The sequence below is a fragment of the Ursus arctos genome, unplaced genomic scaffold, assembly GCF_023065955.2.
Source record: "Ursus arctos isolate Adak ecotype North America unplaced genomic scaffold, UrsArc2.0 scaffold_18, whole genome shotgun sequence".
NCBI classification, from domain to species: domain Eukaryota; kingdom Metazoa; phylum Chordata; class Mammalia; order Carnivora; family Ursidae; genus Ursus; species Ursus arctos.
The window spans coordinates 29,415,999-29,439,818 of record NW_026622852.1 but is presented as its reverse complement, the minus strand read 5'-3'; the positions used below and the strand labels follow the sequence as shown (position 1 = coordinate 29,439,818).

The 23,820-nt window shown below is 51.4% G+C and overlaps 1 protein-coding gene across 1 annotated transcript in view; it reads left to right on the top strand.

The window, feature by feature from the left end:
• The first annotated feature begins 18,687 nt into the window (after positions 1-18,687).
• The window catches only part of GABBR2 (gamma-aminobutyric acid type B receptor subunit 2), a 336,894-nt gene continuing 331,761 nt past the window's right edge, over positions 18,688-23,820 (top strand). The window contains exon 1 of the mRNA XM_048223257.2: positions 18,688-19,008. Coding sequence (XP_048079214.1) covers positions 18,688-19,008 — 321 coding nt within the window. The remainder of the gene's footprint in view (positions 19,009-23,820) is intronic.

The window sequence follows — 23,820 nt, the reverse complement described above, 5'->3', positions numbered from 1 at the left end:
CGAATTGCAAGAAGGAATGGAAAATATTTGTTTATTGCAAAGCAATGAGCTTTACGCACATAATTCAGTCGACAATCTGCAACCGTTCAGGAAGAACACAGAACAAAGCATTGGACCAAAAAGCCCAAGGTGCAGCCTGTGTTCTTTAGACCTGGGTGATAGCTCTATTTGGTCCACATTCTGTCACCCACTTGTACGTGGATCACCCAGCCTTCCTGGGTCACGCTGACTTTTTTTATTTAAAAAAATTTTTTTTTTAAAGAAATGCACAGGTCATTATCAATGAGAATATTTTGATGTGCAAGATGTAACACATTTACCTTTTTCCATCCTCTCTGGAGAGCCCCGAGATCGGGTGTAGCTTTCACCCGAGCCCCGTGGGGGTTCCCGGGTAGAGAGCCCGGGGCTGGGGGCCGAGGGAGCCCTTCTCCTAATGGAAATCTCCCACCGGGGAAAACCCTCCAAATGGGCTCCCGCCGACACTCTCAGGGAGCTCTCCAAGCGAACTGAGTTTTGACCGAGCTTCTGACTGGAGCACCACGGGCATGGCTGTCTGTGGGATGGCTTGCTAGTAACACTTGCGTGGTGCTGTCTTAGAAGCTATAGCCTTGCTGCTCCCCCAGGACCCTCCCTTGCCCTGACCTCCTCATGCACGACATCCGTATGAACACCACGATGCCGTCACCTCTTACTCAGCGACACCGGCTCCAACAAGCCAAGTGACCCACTCAAGGTCACATGCTGGTTAGAGTACAACTGAACCTCCCCCGGGCTTTTCAGGCCCGCTGAAATCCAGTAAGGGCTCACTGTGCTTTGACGCACATGCTATCGAATCCTCTCAGCCATCCAGAGCTACCATTATTATTACCCATTTCATAGATGAGCAAAACGAGGCACAGAGAAGTCAAGTAACTTGCCAGGGGATGCCACACCTTGATCGAGACCCAGTATAGGTATGGAATTGACCACTTAGAAGCCAGAGCAAGTAAATGGTCTGCAGGGCAGGGCATTCATATTCATCCTTCTGTAGCAGACCCCACATGAGGTTCAAAGTCATAAAACCTGAGTTTGAGTCCTGCTGACACTACTTGGGCTGAGAGGGCAGATCAGCTCATCTCCGGGGCCTTGGTTTTCCCACCTGTGAAATGGAGAGAACAGCAAACGCTGTCTGGCGAGGCTGCGGTGAGGAGTAAGTGAGATAATAAATACTGGGGTGTGTTGCAAACTGTAAAGCGCTGTGCACATGCTACTTAGTGGCTTTTTTCTCCAGGGACCCTGGCACAATGGTGGAAGAGGAAGAAGCTTGGAGACCGGGGAAGTTGCAGTAGGTGGAACTTCGGGGTTGTCATGGGAACCAAAGCTCTGAGGCTGATCAAGGCAGGAAATACCATCTGGTTTTAAACACCAAAAGCCTCGACTCACACTGGACTTATTTCTGTAAACAGCAGAATTAACATCATCCTGTAGCAGTAACGTCAGCCCTGAGCAATCTAGAGATTGTCTTTCTGCTGATTTCCCCGGTCAGATCCAGACAAAGCAACTAAGGTACTCCTTATCCATTAGCTGTCACTTCCAAAAAAATGTGGACAAGTCACTTAGTAAATCTGAGCTTAAGTGGAAAGAAAACATGCTGGGAGACACTTTCCCACCCCTCCTTGGCTTTGCAAGCCCAGAGGGAAGACTGGAGGTGGTGTCCAGGGACAGCGGTGAGACGGCCCGGAACCCCAGGCAGAGCTGATTCTGGAAGGGTGCTTAAAGAGCATCTCCTCTTTCCTCCAAATTATGAGAGAGAAAACAGGCCAAGAATGGGATGGCACCTGCCCAAGGTCACACAGCAAATCGGTGACAAAACTGGCATTTGGATCTAAGCCTCCCAACTCTCAAGTCCCCTTCTTTCCTCTCCGCCAATGGCTGCTACCTTTGGTACTTGCTCCAGCACTGTCGTGTTGCTTCCCGGGAAACATGAGACTTGGGATTTCTCTGGTTCCCCATGGGCTCTGCGAGATGAAAAGCAGAATGTTTCTGGAGTCCTGCACCTCCCAGGGATTCGACTCAGGAAGCCATCATTTCTTTATTGTTTTCTTGGGAGCAACAAGGTTTCTGCAAACTGCATGAGTCCAAATGAATCAGGATGCAGTTTTAAAAACGAGAGGGTGATGCCTTTGAATTTTCAAAATCTAGAAGAAAATCCCGCTTTCGTTGCAGCTCCCAATTCAGCAGAGGTCTTCCGGGGATGAACTCTTTTCTCATGGGGGCCGCTAGGAATCATTTGAGGTGAGAGCTCTGCTGGGAATGTAGGCCCAGGGTGGCTGCTGTGCAGTCTGGCTTGCCCTCTCTGAGCCTGTTTTCCTGGGTGCACCATGAGGCAGTTTCCATGTGACTGCCTCTGAGGTTGCTCCTGGCTCTGACGTTCTGTGACTTGCTGATCGTTTTTTTACGAAAGGAAAGAAGAGCCATTGCTCGTAGAGTCACCCTGATACTTTGTTCCACAGCTGACATGGCCCCGAGTGGAGAAGCATCAGCATTGGCCCTTCGGCTCCTTGCTGGCTGGGTCCTGGGAACTTCCTGTGAACAAGGCTTGGCTGGAAATAGGAAATACTCTCTATCCAGCCTCAGGGACAGGGGGCATCTGAGGGCCCTGTCCCGTCACGGCCCCAGGACCCTTAGCCGAAGCTGGCAGATGGCACCCGGGGTGGCAATGACAGAGTGCATGCGCATGGCTGTGTCTACCCCGAGTCTCCCCAGCCCACCCTCAGAGTCCCAAGTTCTGCCCTCAAGCCCCTCTGTCCTGTGTCCACCCACCAGGTTCTAGGCATCACTTCCTTAGCAAAGGAGTAGGGGCTGGGGAGCTGGGACATCTCCTGGCCCCACAAGCCTAAGGAGAAGCCTCACTCCTGGGGAAGGCCCTGGTTGTTTCTGGATCCTGTTGTATGAATGGGAAGCTACCCTCCTAGGAGCTGTCACTCACTTCTGTCCCTTGGGGTAGCCGAGGTCCTCCCACTCCTTTTCCACTTGCTCAGAGCCATAGGAACCACCTCATTGCCATCTCAAGGGAGCCCCTGAGCCTCAGCAGCTGGGTTTGGGGAGCCCAAGAGAGCCTAAGCTGGGGGAGGAGAGGGAAGCCCTGGGCAGCACCATCTGTAATTTGGTTCCCAGGCAAGAAAATGAGGATTGTGGCTCTTTCATATTTCCCAGGAGTTACTTTTTGGTCTGAAAGAGGCTTGAGAGATACCTACTAGAAGAGCTAAAGTCCCACTCCAAATGCTTGCTAAGCAAGGGAACTCACATACAAAACTTGTCTCAGACAGCGGCAAGAGAGGTGGATCCCTTACAAGTTGATACAGAGGCCTTAGCTGGGTTCAGGCATGTGTACATCCAGATGGTCTTGACGCCTCCTTCCTATCCCAAGGCTGTGTCCTTAAGCAGCCTCTGGGAGTGGGGAAGGCAAGTGGAACCCGCATTCCATGGACAGGGGAAGGATGCGGAGCCTCCGGTGTCGGGGTGCAGCTCCCAGGTCAACCAGCGGTCACGTCCCCTTGGTGATCTCCTCCAACAGTTTCTAGTCTAAGGGCAGAGCAATCCTAGATGTTTGAGCCTGGGAACTCTCTGAACCTCTGAATCTCTCAGCCTTCTCATCTGTAAGGTGGGGATCACAAGTTCCTCCTCCTGTGATGACTGTGAAGATTAAATGAGGAAAAAAACACCTTAGTGTTTAGCGCACAGTAGGTATTTTAAACAACTGTAAAAATTGTGGGGCACCTAGGTGGCTCAGTCAGTTAAGCGTCTGCCTTCAGCTCAGGTCATGATCTCAGAGTCCTGGGATGGAGCCCCACATCATGCTACCTGCTCAGCAGGGACTCTGCTTCTCCCTCTGCCCCTCTGCTCTCTCCCCACTCATGCTCTCTGTCTCTCAAACAAACAAATAAATAAATAAAATATTTTTAAAAAATCTATAAAAATTGCAAACACTTCATTTACACTCTCTGAAGCTTCTTTGGAAAGGTTTCCATGGTAAATCTCATTTTCCAGGTTAGGGGAAACTGAGCTCAAAGCAGTGGGGTGACATGTGGGAAACCCCAGACCAGCCACTTGTTGGAGTAGGGTCTGTCCGACATGTGTCCAAATCTCCTTCTGTCTCGCCATAACTATGAATGTATGACTTTCTGAGCACTTTAAAGAGATTAGGGAAATGAAAATGAACCTGAGATACGTCTGTTTCCTTGAGATATGACACCTGAGAAAAGTGAGAACTCAAAAATGCCAACTCTCAACTTTCTATTTACTCCCTTCCCTTATAGTTTCCTGAGAGGAGCCTGGTTTAGAAAGTTATTTTGTTGCATGCATCTTTCTGTTCATCTTCTGCCTTGCTATTTGCAACTGTGGTGTTGTTTGTGAAGACAATGTCTAGTATGTTCTCTGGGAAGTTGACACAGGAAAACAAAGCCGTCTTTAGCGATGAGTACTCAGCCTGGGTACAGAGCAGAGAACATCTCCCTGAGGCAACCACAGCTGGAAACCAGGCCACAGAGGGAAGCTGGAGAAAAGACCAAGTTTCTTCCCCTCTCTCTGCGTTTGTACGCTTCGAGAATTACAACACGGCAAACCCGGGGACACGACCTGCCCAAGGTGACACTCTGGCAAAGTGTGGCTTTGACTACATCAAAATTAAAGATTTATTATTTTTTATGGATTTTATTTATTTGTCAGAGAGAGAGAGGGAAAACCCAAGTGGGGGAGTGGCAGGCAGAGGGAGAAGCAGGCACCCTGCTGAGCAGGACTCAATCCCCGGACCCTGAGATCATGACCTGAGCCGACAGCAGATGCTTAACTAACTGAGCCACCCAGGCTCCCCTAAAGATTTCTTTTTAGATGAAGGTCACAAAGTTAACAGATAGGGAGGAGTTGTTTTCAATGCCTAAATCTGATAAGGGATTCCTAAGGGGTTAATCGCTGGATTATGCAAGAACTATTTGCAAATCGGGAAGAGGCCATTTCCTAGAAGTAGAAACTAGCTTAAGTATATGCAGAGATGCTCAAACTCACCAGTTATTGAGAAAATGCAAACTACAACAGCAAGATTCCATTTCATACCCATCAATTTAACAAATTAGAAAGTTGGCTAATGCTAAGTACTGGGAAGGACGCAGGCCGTGTTAAACCGGCACAGCCATCGGGAGAGCAGTCTGGCGGATTTTCGTGACATTGGGTGTGTGCCTGCTGAGATGCCAGCCCCAGGCTCTGTATCCCTGAGATGCGTGTCTCTTGCCCTCTCCTTCTCTGCCCCATATTGTGGGGGTCTGGTCCCTGCAGGGTGTGTTTCCCGGGTTCCTTGTCCCTAACTTGCACGGAGAGGCACTCACAGGAAGTTGGAGGGTGGAAGGAAGGGAGAAGCCAGGGCATCTCTCTTCCTCCTCTCGGCCTCAGGTGGCATCTGCAAGCAGCAGCTGTGCCTCCTCCAAGGAGCCAGGACAGGTGAGTGATGACTCCAGCTTTGCCAGATGAGCCCTCCTCCCTCTGGCGCTCCGGTAGCACTTTCCCACCTCACTGTCCCCCCACGTAGCTTCTTCATTCCTTGAGCAACCAGTTCCCTGCACGCAAGCCCCCGTGTTGTAAACACTCAAGCAGTTTCTGCTTCCTGGTTAGTCTAATTCCCATCCCTAGGATCCAGGCAGTCCCAAATCCTGCGTGTGCAGCTCCGAGCGACCCTCCTGCAGGTGCTCGAGGACAGATATCCAAGAACCTCTACAGAGTTTGGGAAAATGGAGAGGCAGAGGTGGCATGGCCCCCATTGCCAGAGGGACAGATATTGTACAAGGATGGGTAACATGTGACATGTAAGCACATTGGAGGAGTGACCATGTTGGGGGCTGGGGGAGGAATGGGGGTCCAGGATGAAGGGGAAAACCAAGCAGGAGAAGAGTGCTGCATGGAATGAATGATGAATGTGCCTTAAGCCGGGGAGGTGGTTAACTCAACCTATGCAAATGAGGGTGAAAAATGTACAGTATGGCTTGAAAAGGTGAGCAGGACAAGGATAGGATCCTCCAGGCAGAGAGAGTAACGTGTGAAAAGGAGCAGAGGCCTAAAAACGGCCTATCCGGGGAGCAGCCAGAAGTGGCACGTGGCTGGGGCACGGGCCCGTAGTCAGTACTGTGCGCACTGGAACCACGGAATGTCAGCTCTGCCTGAAAGGTCTTGAAGACCGGTTCAGCCTCTCATTCGTTATGGAATTTGCTCTTGTTTCCTACTAAGTTCTCTACTCTGTGTCAGGCACTGTGCAGGCCCTGGGGACACAGCCCCTGCCCTCAGAAGGAGCACTCGTGGGAGCGGGACGGACCCAGAGTCAAACAGTCTTGCTGTATGGAGTGGTAGTGAAGAACTCTTGGGGGGCCACGGTGTTCTGAAGTCCTCTCCCCTTGTATCTGGGCTAGGTCTATGACTTGCTTTCCTATGGAATGTGATGGAGGTGACATCGTTCCTGTTCTGGGCCCAAACCTTAAGAAAGCCAGGGTTTTCTGCTTCTGTCCTCTCAGAGCCCTGTGTGGACACATAAAAGCTGGCTACCCTGCTGGAGAGACCTCATGCAGAGAGAGCGTGCACAGAAGCCATGTGGACAGGGAGAGGCTCCAAGACGAACTGGAGAGACAGAGAATCCCAAATGTGCCAGCCTTCCCAGCTGAGCCCAGCCTCCGGCCAGCCTGCCAACTGAATGCAACCCCACGAGTGACCACCAGCAGGACCGGCAGAACTGTCCAGCTGAGCCCAGCTCAGATGCTAGTCATAAGCAACATGCTTGCTATTCTGAGCCACAGAATCTTGGAGTGGTTTGTTCTGCCAGTGATGGATTACCACAACAGGCAGTGTCAAGTGCACAGTGAGAAAAGAAGTGAGGACAGGGGACATGGAGGGCCAGAAGGAGTGACAATGAATCTGACCCGGAGGACTGGGAGAGCTGAGCAGGGAGACAGGAGAAATGATAGAAAGTGAAGACGAGTCTTGGGCATCACCAGTGAGCTTCAACAAAGGCCCTCTGAGGACCTACTACCTGCCAGGCCCTGGGCGGGGCTGAAGAGGAGGCAGAGAAAGGTGGCCGCAGCCTACTGGGAGAGGCGGTCTTGAGCATTGGCAGTGAGCATGCGAGGTCAGATGTGATCGGTGCCCAGCAGGAGGGGAGGGACGAGGGCTGAGCGTTCAGAAGACACAGGGGTCGTCTCCTTGGAGGGACAACCAGGGAAGACTTCATGGAGGAAGTGGAATTTAATGTGGGCCCTGAAAACCAGGTGCAGTTTAGAACTGGAGAGAAAAGATTTCCTGGTGGAGGGTTTCATGTACACAGAGGCACAGAGTTGGGATGGTTGGCTTGTCGGGGGACCGGAAGGGCCAGTACAGAAGCAGTCACAATGAGGAACGCTAGTCCTGCCCTCTGTCTTGGCTAAATCCCCCCAGATACACATATGCAGAGAGACTGTAACATAACAGCAAGCCCTAGTAACATGCTGGTTAGTTGAGGAAGGGAGGAGAGGACCCCCAAATGAATATTTCTCCCAAAGTCAGTTCATGTTAGCATCGTGGATTGGGAGACAAATAAATGCCTAAGAATAGACACAGAACATTAATTTTTCATTGATCATAATATCACTGTCATGAACATTAAAAATGTAGACTTTGGCAAGAAATAAACTTCAGAAAAAGAGAGAAAAGAGATATTTGGAAGGGTGTGGCGTCTACTTTCATATCCCCCTGATCTCTCTGCCAGTCACTTGGGAGAATGGGCCTGTTAGGGTATCATGGTGGGGGTGGTAGAGCATAAGGTGATGGAGTAGAACGCCCTGGAGGCCTCCAGACCCAGCTTAGAATCCCAGCTGCGCCCTTTTCTGGTTATAAAGTGCCCAGCACAGAGTCAAGCACATGGTAGAAGCCCAACATGCAATTGTTAAAACTGCCCATGGTCCTCATTCATCCTATTTTAAAAAAAGGAAGCTGAGGCCAAGGGGCTTCCCAAGTGCCAGCATCCTGGGAACAAAACGCCATCCTTATGTCTCCTTCTTGGGTCCCCGCCGTCTCTCCTCCCTGCACTGCTCCCTCCCTTCCTTGCTCTTAGGGCTTGTGTTGTTATGTGCCAGGGGTGTTGAAGTGAGAAAACTTGAACTGCAGGTCCTATGACCCTTCTGAGGACCTCCAAAGAGATAATAAATCAAATGACCCCCTTGGAGACTCATAGCAGCATAGATAATGTCCAGAGAAGGACATGCGAGCCACAGGGGATCTTGCTAAAAGAAACGGCAAAGAGAACAATGAGGCATCAGGTACTCACTTTTTTATTTTTTAGATTTTATTTATTTATTTTTTATTTTAGAGAGAGAGAGAGAGAGCGTGCACGCGCAAGCTGGGGGAGGAGCAGAGGAGGAGGCAGGGTGAGGGAGGAAGGAATCTCAAGCGGGCTCTGCGTGAACCTGATGACCGTGAGATCGTGACCTGAGCCAAATGCAAGAGTCCGACACTTAATGACTGAGCCACCCAGGTGCCCCAATCAGGCCCACTTTCAACAAAGGGAACAAAACCAGGAGAAGCTAGTAAATCAAGAGTTCGCTTCACCTTGAAACTGCGGTGTGATGGAAGAGATCAGGTGGCCTCTTAAGTTCCAAATTACAGCCCCAAGTTTGTCCCTTCTCCTGTCCTATTTTGACATTCAGCCTAAGACTCCATTTTATCTCCTGTAAAATGGGTAGAAGAATACCTTACAGAATTATTAATGAGATCATTTAATGAGATAATAGAAACAGAGGCCGTTGCACACCAGATTATACTGAAGAGCTATTTGGGGCTTCGGGGCGGGGTGTGGGGGGACCCCTGAGGCTGTGTGTCTACACCTTTCTCTGCAGAGCACATCTCCAGATTCTCCCCCCAGATTCTCTAAAGGGCCTCTAACTCCCCCCAACAAGCTTATTTTGTAGAGACTTAAGGGTTTTATTTCATTTCTATTATAAGATTAAATCTAATATTGAAAAAAATCTAAGCATAGATAAAAAGAAAATTGAAAAAGGAAAAGCAATAGTAAACAATAGAAACCAAATGTAGTGGGTTTTTTTTTTCAATCTTTTTGTTGTTTTATTGTTCTTGGATTTTTTTTAATGAACTGAGTCATCCTCTGGCTGAATGTCTCAAAATGAAAATATAAGAGGGAGAAAAATAGAACCAAAAGCAATAATAAAACAGAGAGCAAAGTGATACAGGAAGCTTTTTTTTTCTTTAATAAAAGAGATACATGCTCATAGTAAAAAAAAAAATCAAACAGTACAGAAGGATAGAAGGTGAAAAATAAATCAGCTTTTACCCTTCCATTACCTCTCACTCCTGGTCCTATTAGCCAGAGGTCACTGTTTTTGACAGCAAGAAACTTTTTTATTTGTTGTTTTCACATTGCAAGTGATTGTATCCATCTTTTAAAGGAGAAGATGGAATTTAGAAAAGCCCCAGAGGCATCTAATTTGCTAAAAGATAATGAACATAGTATAAAAGAATTAAGTGCTTTCCAAGATCCTGACAAAATAAAGATATCAATCAAAAAAACTCCCCAAAGAAAGTCCAGATGGCCATGCAATTGAACTTTATCGTGCTCGTCGGCCTGGCAATCTCCATGCCCTTGGAATACCCAGGAAAACCATCCAACAGAAAGCAACACCTAATACGTAGAGTGAATCCTTCATCAAACTGACCAAAAACGGAGCAAATTGTATAAAGTTGTTACCCTGTTTCTGGGGTCCCTGATGAACACAGGAGCAGAGTTCCTGCGAAATCAATCCTTTAAACATAGACACAGATCCTTCTGAAGTCAGAAGATCTAACACCTACTTGTGCAAGACGGTACACTTATCAGGAGGATACAGTATCATCAATCACACAAAGTGGATCGTCCCACAGCATCTGACAACGTACGCTGTATTTCCAAATTTTAGAAGCACCCGGAAAACAATAGAACATGTTGGATTTTATTAAAGTCACCTATGGAATTTGAACAGCTGGAATATTAAGAAAAGGGCAAAGAGTAGCTAAAATACCACCAAAATCCGATGCTGGCCTATCTGTGTCCTTTGTTATCGAATATCATATAGAGCTGGGTTGGGGGTGGGGCAGAGGGAATAACTGATTTCATTAGGAAAAAGCAAATGAAAAGACTCACTGTTGTTATTTAAAGCTTGGAATAAGATTGGCAGGATAGGACGTACAGCTTCCTGTCTCCGTGTGCTCCTGAAAACCAAGCCATAAATAAGATCCTTGAAAAGCAAATCATATTTACCCGATAGGAAGGATGTTATAATTGAGGCTTGCTTTGCTGATCAAGGATTTGGCATTAATCCTGTGTAGCTTTCCCCCCAGAAGCTATGCCAGCCCCAGGGAAGTGAGATGCCCCCACTGTCACCTGGTCCTCAGCACCCTGGAGGGAAAGAGTAATTCTCTCCCCTTTGTGAGGAACCTCATGAAGAGCCGCACTGAGAGCCGTCCCCGTGCTCCCCCCTCTCCCCACGGTGGGCGCACACGTAGGTGTTCGGCTAGTAGGGACTAATGCACGCCCATTCATTCAACAAACCCACATTGCATGCTTTGTGTGTGTGCCTATGGTCTCACACATGGAAAAGGACCCAGAGATGTGGACTAACTCTACAATGCAGTGTGGTGTCACAGAGTCTTTCTCGAAGGTGCTGGGACAAAAAAGGAAAAACTGTATTTCACCGAATTGAAGACACCATTATTTTATGTATCACCAAAAAAGGGAAAAAAAAATACTGTCAATTATAAGATGCCATCAATGGCAAGGCGCGGGCCGATCCCAGAGATGAATACAAATGTGTGTCTCAGAATGGGTGAAATGTGGTAATTAACTTTTAAAGAAGTGATAAGTGATATCTCTCAGCGTGAGCCTATCTCACCATGGGAGCTGAGTGAAGGAAGCAATTACTTCTACTGGGTGACGAGAGGAGGCATCACAGGGACGTGACATTTGATCTGGGTTGTGAAAGATTTCACCAATGGGAGGAGAGGAAGAGTGGGAAGAACATTCCAGGCTGAAAGAATAGCAGGAACAAAGGTCTGGAGGCAGAAGAGGGCGGCCATGGCAACGGACGCACGAGTACATTCTGAGGAGTTCGACTGTAGAAGGTGGGAGTGGGGGAGGTCCAGCTGGTTGCCGAAGCTGGAACCACTGAAACCACATTGTCAGTAGCCTGGAACCCCAGTCTTGGGTGTTAGTGCCCCATAACTTGACAGGGAGCCATAAAATGTTTTGAGCTGGGAGGACATGATTGGAGCCAGCTCCAGAGAGGCTCACGTGGAGGGGAGGTGAGGGGTAGGTTGACGGGGGAGGCCAGAGGCGGGGACGCAGGTTAGACTTGCAACCAGCCCGCTTGGGGGCGGGTGGAGAGAAAACCGAGGGAGCTGCACGTGGATCCAGTGGGATGAGGGCAGAGTGTAAAAGACGAGGGCAAGCACACGACCATGAGAATAGAAGATCTACAGTCACGTATGACAATATGGAACGAATCTCAACGAACTACGTTGAGTGAGAGAAGCCAGACACGAAAGAGGACGATGGTGAGTCCATTTATACCAGGACCAAGAAAAGACAAAAACCAATCTACAGTGTCAACAGTCAGGATGCTGTTACCCTGAGGGAGGGTGGTGCCTGGGAGGGACGCCACGGGGGCTTCTGGGTGCTGGTCATGTTCTGGCTGTTGGTGCTATTTACATGGGTGTATCCATTTATGAAAATTGGTTGAGCTGTGCGTTAAGACTCGGGCACTTTACGTATGTATGTCGTGGTTCAATACAATTAGCCCCGTCTCCCCCCAGATTAGAGACACAGAGAGACACTGGGAGCAGGAGTCTAAAATGGAGGCCCCTGCCGGAACACACAGGTACTCGATGCCAGAATGAGTCGCAGACCACTCCAGAGGCTTCGAACAGTGCAAGCCTGGGTGGCTAGAGAATGCAGAACTTTCTCACCTCTGGCCCGTGACAGGCACACTGGACGTTTGGGTGGAGAATGACCAGCAAACAGAAATAGTGGGGCGAGCATAATTATGGGGAAAGGAGAGATGAGGATGCATTCAATCAGCCCATGTCTCCAGGTCCATGAGGTAGCCGTGAGGGCAGGGCGGGAAACCGCGGACGATGTCCGACCAGCGCCTCTAAGGATTTTTGGGAGACGAGTGAAAGGAAGGGCCAGGCGGCGGGGGACACAGCAGCGTTGGGTGTCCCGAGAGGCTGAAAGCGCGAGGTCAGCCATATGGGATTTGGGGGCTGACCCTCAGCGGCATTCGAGAAGTACTGATTTTACAAATGCTGTGTGAGCCCACAGAGGAGAGAGGGATGGTGCCTAGGAGTGGATGCGGGTTCACCAAGAACCAGCCAGCCACACGCCCCTGTGTTTGTGGTTACGAATCTGGTAGGTCAGAGAAATCAAGGAGACAGGTGCATGGGGGCTTCAGTAAGGGCTGTAGCAAGAACTCTCCTGACATTTTGGCGTGCAAGCAGGACAAACATGGGCTGTGGAAAGCAGAGGTTGGGGGAATCTTCGGTGGGTTTGGTCACAAGACCAGAGGGGGCAGAGGGTCGCTAGCGTGGGCAGTCCCCAGGCTCTTCGACACTGTCCTATAACGCTTTGATGCTTTAGGGTAAGAAAGCAAGTGAGATTGTCCAGTAGCAATGGCACCAACTGGGAGAGATGGCGAATGTGATAGAAAAGAGACCCACGATGCAGGATGCCCTCGGTAGGCTGGAATGTGGGGACGTAATCGCAGATTCCCAGACGCCCGACTTACACTGCTGGTAAATAGGATCAGAGAGACCTGGCTCACTGCTCCCTTGAGAGAGCATAGCAACAACTCCACAGAAAACAAACCTAGGGCGCCCGGAGAACCACACGTTCCCTATGAGCCACAGGATGACGTGGCTGCCACGAAATGCGGGTACCCGGGACTGCCGGCGCAGCAGCCCAGAGGCCTGAACACAGAGGGGTGGGCCGGCTAGCCCACGTGCCTCTTGGTCTGTATGGAGGGCTCGGGGTCAGTTCTGGACATCCCCCTCTAAGAAAGCCAGGAGCAGACTACTGGCCAAGGGAAGTGGAGGAATCTGGGGGCATTTCTCCCGAGGAAGAGGTGACTTCGTTGGGGCTAGAATGTGGCATTGCTTGTGAGCTGTCTTTGGTGAAGGGCGCCACGGGGGAGGGAGAGCACCACGGACCCTGCTGGCAGATTGGGATCCAGGGTGAATGCTACGGGAAGGCTGACTTCGGTGGAACCTAAGAAATCATTCATGAAACCCCCATCAACCAAATAATGGAGTGGGAGCCTCAGGAGGCATTGATCTTACCATTTCTAGTGGTATTACTACTACTACTATTAGTAGTGGTATTACCATTTCTAGTGGTATTACTACTACTACTTATTAGGCCTAATAAGAGCTTAGTACTGGGGTAAGTGCTTTATATGCACATAGGCATTATTTCACTTACCAAGGGAGTTAATGATGTGAAAAGTGCTTGGAACAGCGCCTGGCACATGTGAGCACTCGAAATACACTAGCTGTTGTAATTATTTAATCTTCACAATAAACTTGCTATGAAAGAGGAATTGTCTCTTCCCACTTTACAGGTGAGGAAACAAGGTCAGGGGAGTAAGTGACTCACCCAGACTTTGAGCCCAGGACTGCCTGCCTCCTGAGGTTTGGTGAGTGGTGGGACCAGAGATGTTGCCATCTGTCCAGGGTTCTGTTCCTAAACTGTGCCTCTCATTCATCTGTAATCCCCTTTGTAAAGCATCTTCTTGTCTGTGAAACCTGTAAACGAGAGGGGATTTTGGCTCCCTTGCTGGTCTGTGTCCTTTTGGAGACCACTCGGGTTCAAGCTCTACTTCCTGCCTGGGTCTGCCCAGGGCTTGTCCAGCCAACATGGAGCAAGGTGACTCCCCCATCTTTCTGCTGTTCTCAAACCGACAAAGAGCACGGGTGGAGGGAGAGGCTCCAGGCTCTTCTGGTCTACCCCACGCTCGGCACTGACTCCCGAAGGGTTTAGTCATAGACTCTCTCCAGGCCAGATGCTCTCCTCCGGTAACTCAGGAGCAGGGCCAGCTTCCTCTCTCATTTGGTGAGGGACCCTGACCAAGACATTTTACATTTTTCTGGTGTCAATCCTCAGGCGCATTCTTCCCTTCTTTAAGACTACTAACTCCCCAGTCATATAAGGGTTTCTTCCAGGAGAGGCCTGTGGAGTAGAGAAATATGCAGGAGTTTGGGGTCAGACAGACTGGATTTGGCTCCGTCACGGTCTCTGCCAAGTGTCATTAGGGCTCTTAGTTAATCCATCTGGACTTCAGTCTTGTCATTTGCAAAACCGGGATCCTAACACCTATGTTTCAGGCAGTTGCAAAGATTAAGATGAGGCATACCCAGGAGTCTGGCACAGAGCAGGTAGGTGTTTAATAAATGGTAGCTATTATTATTACTCGAACTGTGTCACCAGACCACATTGATGCCTGAAACCCAATTTTACGGTTTAAAAAACATGCCTTGTGAAAAGGGAAAAGCAACTTAGATTCATTCAGCTAATCTTTTTTGGAGCCATCATTCATAACTTATCCATTAAAAAAAAGAATTGAAAACAAACAATGTACTTTAAAAAACAGCAGAGCTATTTGGTGGAAAGAAACATTTCAGTGTAAACAGGAATATGAAATACATGGGGGAAAGAGAAGAAATACATGGGAGATATTTGTAAGATGGCTTACGGGTTTTTTAAACTTTGGGGCGTTTGTGCTTTTTTTTTTTTTTTAAAGGAAAAAGTAAAAGAAGACATCCCTGTTGTTGGATGAAGAACAGAGGCGGACACGGATGGCAGGTCAGACTGCGAACAGGGTATTGGAAACCAGACCCAGTTTCTGGGAGGAGGCAGCTGCACGAGGGCAGATCCCAGCCTCTGGCACCAGGGTAATGAGGGGTGTCCAGCCCAGCCTGGAAAAAGGACAGAGAGTAGGGGGGGGGCTGGTTAGCCTCTGTGTTGGGATCCTGCTCAAAGGCAAGCCAGGTGGACCATGGGACCCCAAAAATCCTTAGAAAGGGACTTAGCATCATCTTTCAAAGCAGCCCCAACCTCTAAGCCAGGGTTTGGAGACTGGCTTCTGGTTCTTGTGTGTAGGGAGAGGGCGTGGGAGAAAGGATTGCTAAGGAGGCGGGATTTGGGGAAGATGAGAATTTAAGCCATACAGACCTGGACTGACATGCATGTTTTTTCGTTTTCTAGGTATGTGACCCTGAGCACGAGGCTTTCTTAGGTCTCCACTCTGTCCCTTGTAAGGTAGATGAGCCTATAAATCAGTGTGTAGCATGGTCCCGGGACTTGGCATCTGCGGGTGCATATGATTCCCATTAAAGAGAAGAACAATTATTAATCTAGCCACTTCTCATCACCTCCTCTGTTTGCACCCTGGTTTCTGCTACCATATGTGGCTTATTATAACAGCCTCCTAGCTGGTTTCCCTGCTTCCCACTTTTCCGCCTTCCCTCCCTTACCAGTGATTTTTCACTTGGCAGCCAGTGATCCTGTTCAAATACATCAGATCGTGTCACTGCCCCACTCAGTACCCTCCAGGGGCTCTCCACTTCGTCAGGTGCAAGCGGTCCTGCTTCATCCTGCCTGCCTTTGACCTTGGGTGCTACCACTTTTCCCCTTGCTCACTTTGCTCCAGCCACACCGGCTTCCTGACTCTTCCTTGAACATGCCAGGCACACTCCTGTCTTGGAACCTCTGCCCTTGCTGTTCCTCCACCTGGAGGAGGACATTATCTGCATGTCTTGCTTGCTTGCCTCCTCTAGGTCTTTGCAGAAAAATCACCTCCGTGTGTCCTTCTGTGACCCTCCTCTTTCATATTGTAGCCCCACTCTATCAGACTCAACCCTCTTCCCTGCTTTATTTGTTTTCCATAGCACTTTTCATAAGCTGTCATACTAAGATATCTTCTTCCTATTTCTGTTTATTGTTTCTCTTTCTCTCCACTAGAATGTAAATTTTATGAGAGCAGGGATTTTAGTTTGGCTTGTTTATTCCTGCCTCCTCAGCTCCTAGGACACTGCCCGGCACACAGTAGATGCTGCAAAACATTTGTTGAAGGAATTTATTCAAAATTTATTTTAAAGCAAGAGGCTGGACTCCAGCTGTAGGGGAATATGGACTCGAGGCTGGTGACTGAGGCAGGAACTCAGACCCCAGAAGCATGCCAGGAATCCAGTTATCCAAACTGGAACACAGGCCAGGGTAGGATCTGGGAACCAGAGGGATGCCCAGGCATCAGAAGTGGGCATGGGATCAGAGCCTGGCCTGGATCCAGGCTGACGGAGAGTGAGACTGGCGCTGTTCGGGTCAGGGCCGGTCCCAGGCCACAGGTCATGAGGCCAGGTCAGCCCGTAAGTGAAGACAGAGGGGCTGAAAGGCAGGTTGCCAGGCAGGGCCTTCAACCACTTAGTAAATGTCAAGCAAAGTTATCCCAGCTTTCAACTTATTCCCAGATGTAGGTGTGAGCGGATACTCCATATTGGCACAGCTTACAAGGAAAGCACAAATGACTAAGGGAAAAAAAGGAAAAAAAGTGAAAATGCTCATTGAGAAACCTGAACTGAGAAGTTGAAGGGCAGATGCCAGAAGCCGATAACTGGAGGACAGCTGTGATGTCAAGTGAACACCAGTTAGGAGAGATTACTTTGTCCTCTGGAACATCTTTGGTCTTGTTGGTGGAGATGCTCAGGTGAACTCTGCCCACGCAGACTCTTTGGCTAAGTGAAGCTCAGGAGTGATGTGTGCAGAAGCCTAGAAAGAGGAGTTGGGACAGGGAGAACTTGGCCTGTGTTCCCCAGAGCTGTTCAAGGTACTCTCCAGGATTGGGCTCAGCCTCCCCTCTCTGTCCTCATGCTTCCTGATTAACTAGCCTGTGATTCAGGGCTGCCCCTACCTCACTCCAGAAGAGGAAGTCTGTGGACATCATCTGGTTCAACTCCTTCACCACAGACCTAAGGGAACTGAGGCTCAGAACAACTGAAAGTCAGGGCAGTGCCCCTCCCATAGGGGAGGTTGTTCCCCATCCTGGCTCCCACTGCACTATGTACAGAGGTCCTGCTGGCTCTGGGTTCCAGTCCTACCCTGGTAGCTCTGTGTACTTGGACAAGCTGTGGAACCTCTCTGAGCCTCAGTGTATTCACCTGTAAAGTGAGGATGATAAACACAGTACTTCGTTCACCGGGCTCTCGTGCAGATTACATTATAAGGTAGGTAGTAAATAAATGTTCAGTGAAGGTTAAACTTCCAACCTTGTTGCAAGGTCGTGGATGTGGCCCACAACGGTTGGCTCAAGCCCAAGGGTGTTTTCTCATTTGATATCCTACTGTCTCCCCTCATTAATCACCCCTTGGGATTTTAAATTTTAATGACCCACCATTTCTATTCTTCAAGCATAGAGGGGCTAGGTCACATCACAGGACGGCTTTGCCTAAGGTTAGCCAGTGCAGCCTGCGCGACGGGGCCAAGAGAGGGCCAAGTCAAGGGAAGCAGAGATCTGCTCTGGGTAGTGCTCCCACCCGGAGGGAAAATTCTAGGGCGGAGCCCTTTGGGAGTGGGGACGCGGGGAGGTCAAATGCCTGGAGGGGGCGCAAGGTGAGGACCCTTGTCTCTTCTGAGGTTGGCAGAGGAGGGCTTCTCAGTCTACTGGGGAAATTGGGGGGCTCTCGTTCAAGGCCCTAAGCTCTGGACACCCTAGCACCAAGGGATGTTAGAGCGCCGGCGGCATCTTTGGCCGCCCCTTCGGGCTCGGTTAGGGCCTCCCCGGACACCCGCGCAGAGCAGGAGAGCATAAGGCTGCAGGTGCCTCTAGGACGCCTCCGTGCGTGGCGCGCTCGCAACCCAGACCTTCCCAGCCAGACCTCCGAGCAGCAGTCCCAAACCACCGTGCAGGAAGCGCTCGGCGGAGCGGCGGTGGCCACTGCGTGTGCCAGCACGCAATCCTCGTTCCCCCAACCCCTGTCCCCTGGCGCTCAGGTCCCCGGCGGGGACAGCGGCAGCCCGCTCGGCTGAGGGCCGGGGGCGCGTGTGTGCGTGTGCGGGGAAGCAGGCCCTCCCCGCGGCCGCCCCTGCGCCAGCGCCTCCCCCTCCCCCGGCGCACACGGCCCGTCCCCGTCCCCGGAGGCGGCCCGAGCCGCCGCGGAGCAGCCTCGCCTTCGCCTCCCGCGTTTCCTGCCGCCCGCCCTCCCCCGGCCGGGGCTCCAGGGGCTGCCGCGGAGCAGCTCCCGGCGGGAGAGCGGCTCAGAGCGCGCACGGGGGCGGGCGGAGGCGGCCTGGTTCGGGGTGGCCGCGCCGGAGAGAGGCGCGCGCGAAGACGCCGGCCCCCCTCTCCGCGTTTGCTCTCTCGCTCCCCGCCTCCCGCACTCGGCTCGCTCCCACCCCTTCCCGGCGTGATTGATCCGTCACGGGCGCCGCCGCTGCCGCCGCCGCCGCGGCCGTTCTGAGCCGAGCAGGAGCCGGAGCCCGAGCCGGAGCCGGGGCCGGGGCCGGCGCCATTGCGCGGGCGCCGCGGGGAGAGCTTGGCGCGGGGCGGCGGGCCGGGCCAGGCCATGCGGGCCGAGTGAGCCGGCGCCCGCAGCCCGCGGCGCGGCATGGCTTCCCCGCGGAGCTCCGGGCAGCCCGGGCCGCCGCCGCCGCCGCCGCCGCCACCCGCGCGCCTGCTGCTGCTCCTGCTGCTGCCGCTGCTGCTGCCGCTGGCACCCGGGGCCTGGGGCTGGGCGCGAGGTGCCCCCCGGCCGCCGCCCAGCAGCCCGCCGCTCTCCATCATGGGCCTCATGCCGCTCACCAAGGAGGTGGCCAAGGGCAGCATCGGGCGCGGCGTGCTCCCCGCGGTGGAACTGGCCATCGAGCAGATCCGCAACGAGTCGCTCCTGCGCCCCTACTTCCTCGACCTGCGGCTCTACGACACCGAGGTGAGTGTCCGGCCGCCCGCGCCGTCGGGGCTGTGGGGGGCGGTGGGTGAGGGAGTGCCGAACCGAGGGAAGCTTCGGCCCTTGGGCAGAGCCCTGACTGAGTCGCCTATGCCTGCCGAGGGCACCGCGGGCTGGGGCTCAGGGCTCACCCCGGGGTCCCTTCGGGCTTGGCTGGCACGGCTGGTACCAAGATTTTCTGAGCATCTCCCTCCTCTGGGATCGTATGTGTGTATATGTGTGATGGGGGTGGGGGATAGAAGACGGGTTTCCTTTAACCAGAGAAGGAGTGTAGAAGGTGGGGACGACCCTCTAAAAGGCCTGCAGTGGTTACCCCTGCCCAGGTCCCGCTGGTGGGGCTGTGGACTGCCGGGTGGGAGGAACAGGCGCATTGACTGGAAACTGGGCCACCCGGGGCTAGAGAGGCCATGGCCTGCTCGCGGGCCCCCAGGAGAGCCAGGCCGCGCTTTGCGGTCCGGAGGGCTCCGGGACCCGAGGGGCCAGCGCGCGCAGGAGGGCTGGGCGCGTGGTGCGCGCGGGCGGCTCGGAGCCCGCACCGCGCGGGCAGGTGTGGGGCCGCCGGCTCTGAAAGGCTGCTGCCTGAATGTGCCCGGCGCTGCCTGCCGGAGTGATTTTATGGGGAGACTCCCCCTCGGTTTAGTTGCTCACGGAGTGCCCTGAGCAGGTCTCACTGCGGACGCGCGGGGGTGTCCAGCAGCGCCGCTGCTGTTGGCCCTGCCGCTGCAGGCGGTTTCTCCGGGCGCAGACTTGAGGCACGGACTTGGAGCGCAGCAGCGGGCTGGCCCGCTCGGCCTCCTTCTCCGAGGGGAGCTTCAGAGCCCAGAGCTTCGCATCCCAAGCCCCTCTTCACGGCCGCAGCGCGGGTTCTGGCTGAAGCCCCAGCGCGGACCTGCCCCGCCTGCACGGCTGCTGGAGGGGTTCTGGAGGAGCGGTCGCCGGCCGCGCGAGGTGGGGTTTGCGAGTTTTTCCGGACTGAGGGAGCCCCTCCGCTCCGGCCGCCGCGTCTCAGACGCGGCCTGAAGGGGGCAGTGATTTCCTGTGCAGTGCGCTCTGTTGGCGCCTCCAACACCGCGCCAAGCCGGGCCGGGCGCTGGGCTTGACCCCGGCTTCCCGCGGCTCCGCGGGAGCTTCTGCTCCAGCCCAGGTGCCTCTCCTCCCAGCCTTTCGAGAGGAGGTTGGCGCCGCCGCGCTGCCTCTGCAGCCTGGGCTCCGCTTCCTTCTCTGCCTGACCCTTTTTTTTTGTCCCTTGAGAAAGAGCAGAAATCTGGATGGCATCTCTATTCCCCGCCTCCCCCCTTCACTGATGAGCCAGGCTGCTCTGTGCTGTAAATAAAAGGTGAAGGAACGGGTGGCAGTTGGTGGCGGTGCGTGCAGGCTGCTGCAAGCCGAGAGCCTCCCTCTGCCCCTGGAGGATGCAAGCCGGGTGGCTGAGCAGAGCTAACCCGGGTGTGGAATTATTTCTGAATGACATTCTCGTCGCCCTCATCTTTGCCTGAACATTGCAAGTTTTCTGGGGGACTTGTGTGGCACGCATAAACGCAGAGCGCACCTCAGTTCTGACCTAGGCATGTCCCCTCGGCCCTGGTTCCCTGTCGCCTCTGTACAGATTCTTTCGGAAGGGCCAGGAGAGAGCCGGCTCTTTGAAGGCAGAAGCCTCTGTAGATAGGGCAGCCCTGCTTGCATCATCACCAAGTGTTGTCGGCTGCAAAATGTTTTCATCATCAATTTATTCCCTTCAGAAAGCTTCCCTGAAAGAGATTTCACATTAGCTTGTTTGTGGCAGCGGTGGGATGGGTGCTTGGTTTCAGGGTGTGGGTTGAAGCTTTTACATTTATCTTTCAAGTGTGCTTTTGATGGCTTTCTGAGTGAGAGGGCCCAAAGGCGAGAGGAGAGGCTCCGCAGTTGGTGGGAATCTGCAGGAAGCAGTGTGGGAAGGAGGGCACAGGGTACTGTCAGCCTCATGCAAACAGAGAAGCGGCTCCAGCCGCATGAAGGGGCACAGAGCATGGGCTTTGGGTGGGTCAGACCTGGGTTCTAGTCAGACACCAGTTATCTTCCCCGTGGGTGACCTTGAGTGGGGTCATTGACTCTGTCTCAGCCTAGATTCTCACATCTGGGAAAGTGGGCTGTTGCATGTACTCGGTAGGGTGGTGGTGTGATGCTCCGGGGGATAACAGGCCCCGGCGGGGAGAGTGCCGTGAGCTGCCCCCCCCCCCCCGCCCGCCCCCCCGCAGCCAGGGCTCTGTCTGACATGCTGGAGGACAACGAAATGTTTCCTGCCTCCCTTCCTTCGTTTCCCTCTGGCGTGGTCCACAAGTAAGACGTGGCAGCTTGAGGAGTGATAAGATGGTCACAACTAAATATTAAGACTGCTTATTTTGTTTTTCTTACTTTCGAAGTCTCATGAAGGGTCAGTGAAGTTATCACCAGAAAAAAAAAAAAGAATTTTGACTTATAATCAAATACATATGTTACCTCCTGCCATGAGGTGTCATGTCTGGGAGAACATGCAGATGATATAATACTTCCTTTTTTCAAGTGGCCCATCTCCGTAGGAGAGGTCCTTCCTTGCTGAACCCAAGTAAAGGAATGCTCCGTGTGGGTAACTGCAGCAAGACACACAGTGATCCGAAGGGTGGCTGGGGCCTGTGTTGGAGCGTCTGAGGCCTGTTTTAGTCAGATGGGCCATCGTTGCGGATTGTGTGTGCTCCCTAATCACTTCTCTGCTGTGTAACTTGTTGTCAGTAGACTTGAACACAGGACGGATGTGGTGAATGGATTTTGGCTGGCTTTGCTGACATTGGCTGTCAGTCAACCGCCAGGGGCTGTGGGCAGCCAGGATGGACCTTGGTCCACACAGTCTTCAAAGAGAAGGAGCCTTACCAAGTAATGGGTTAATCTGATCACTGGGAGAGCTTCTCTCAATAGAGGAGGCTCCCGCTTGAATTTCTTTAGGTTGACCCTCTTACTGTAATTAGAATAACAATAGAATGTGCAAAGCCCCACTCAGTGCCTTATGTTCCTAAAAATGAAGCATTCCAACAGAGCATCTGCTAGTTAGGACCTCTTTTCTCTGCTGTAGATAAAATCATTTCAGCACATACTTTTTTATGTATCCCAAAGTAGGGTTGAGTATATAAAAACACAAGTGAGACAACTGAATATACAAATAAAAGGAAACCTAAGAAAACAGAGAAACATGGAAGTTACTCTACCAAGAACCTGGGTTGTTGCAATTTTGCATATTGCATTTTAGCTCTGAGCTTCCTGGCGGTCAAGGTAAAAAGGTAAAAATGGAGACTTACAATACTTAGAAGTTTGATTAAAAGATTCTGAAGGATGATGTCTTTTTTAAAAAGTTTTGCAGGAGATTCAGAATGTTTTTCACATGGTTGTTTCTCATTCTTAGGTAGCCACATTAATAAAATTAAATAATAACCAAGAGATGAGTTAAGAAATAGTTTTGGCTTTTCTACTTTGACTGAAGTAACATTCATTTTAGAAAAATGGAAAATGAGAAAGAAGCATGAAGAAAAATAATTGCTCACAATCCATCTATATAAAGACAGTTATACCTAATAATTAGCATTATTCCCTTCCAGTTGCCAGTTTTTACTATTTCATGTACTTGAGATCTCACTCTATGTGCCCTTTTATATTTTGTTTCATTAATTTAACATTATGTTATGGGTACTTCCCCATGCCCTCAATTGCAAAGATGACTTTGAGTGGCTGTCTGCTATTCTATGCCCTGGATGTGCCATAAATATTAAGTCATTCCCCTGTTGTTGGATTTGTATGTTTTCCCACTTTTGACTAGTTTCAATTATGATGTGATAAACTTAGGGGAAGTTCAGGGAGCCAAAGGAGCACATTCTACCCTACACAGGAAGTCTACCCCGATGCAGGGATCCAGCTTAGAAAATCCAGAGGAAGCCTAGTGATAGGTGAGCGTGTCCTTTCCTTGAGCAGCTTTGCCAAATATCTGTTCTCCCATTCACTGTGCTTTAGAAAGGGCCCAGACAGCCGGTGGACGGAGGCTGAGTTTTTCAGGGATGTCTGAGTACAACTCAGCAGGCATTCATTGAGCACCTACTGCAGCCGCTGCTGCTGCAGAAGGGAATAAAACCCAGCCTCGGGTTCGAGGGAAGAGCTGGTGCATAGGGGAGAACGGAGTCAGCACATGTTGGCCATTTTCAAGGTAAGATAGAAAGGGATCGTGGCGATGACGGCACAGTTTTATGAATATTCAAAAACCATGGAATCATAAACTTGAATGAACGTTATGATATATGAATATAGTTTAATACAGCTGTTCTTAGAAATATAAAGTTAGAAAATGAGCCCTTTTTGGATCAGACTATCTCTTCTTTGTGGTTCTAGCCCCACTGCCCAGTGTGGTATATTGCTTAGGACTCATTGCGAGTGATAGAAATCCCACTTTAACTGGTTCTTGTGACTGAAAAATCCTGGGGTGGGCGGTCTTCAGGCATGGCTGAATCCAGGGACTGAAATGCTATCTTAAAAAATGTCTCTCTCTCTGGCTCTTGGCTCTGATTTCCTCTGCTTGGCTTCACTCTCAGGCAGGCTCTACCCATGTGGTGGCACAGATGGCCCCTACCAGCTGCAAATTTACACACTCCCAGTTTAGAAACTCCAGTAAGAAGAGTGCTTCTTTCCCAAATGTTTCAACAAAAGTCCCAAACTCAGCTCCCGTTGGCTTGAATCGGGCCATGTGTCCCTCCCTGAGCCAATCACATGGCACTGATGGTCTGGGACGTCAGCCAGGCTTCC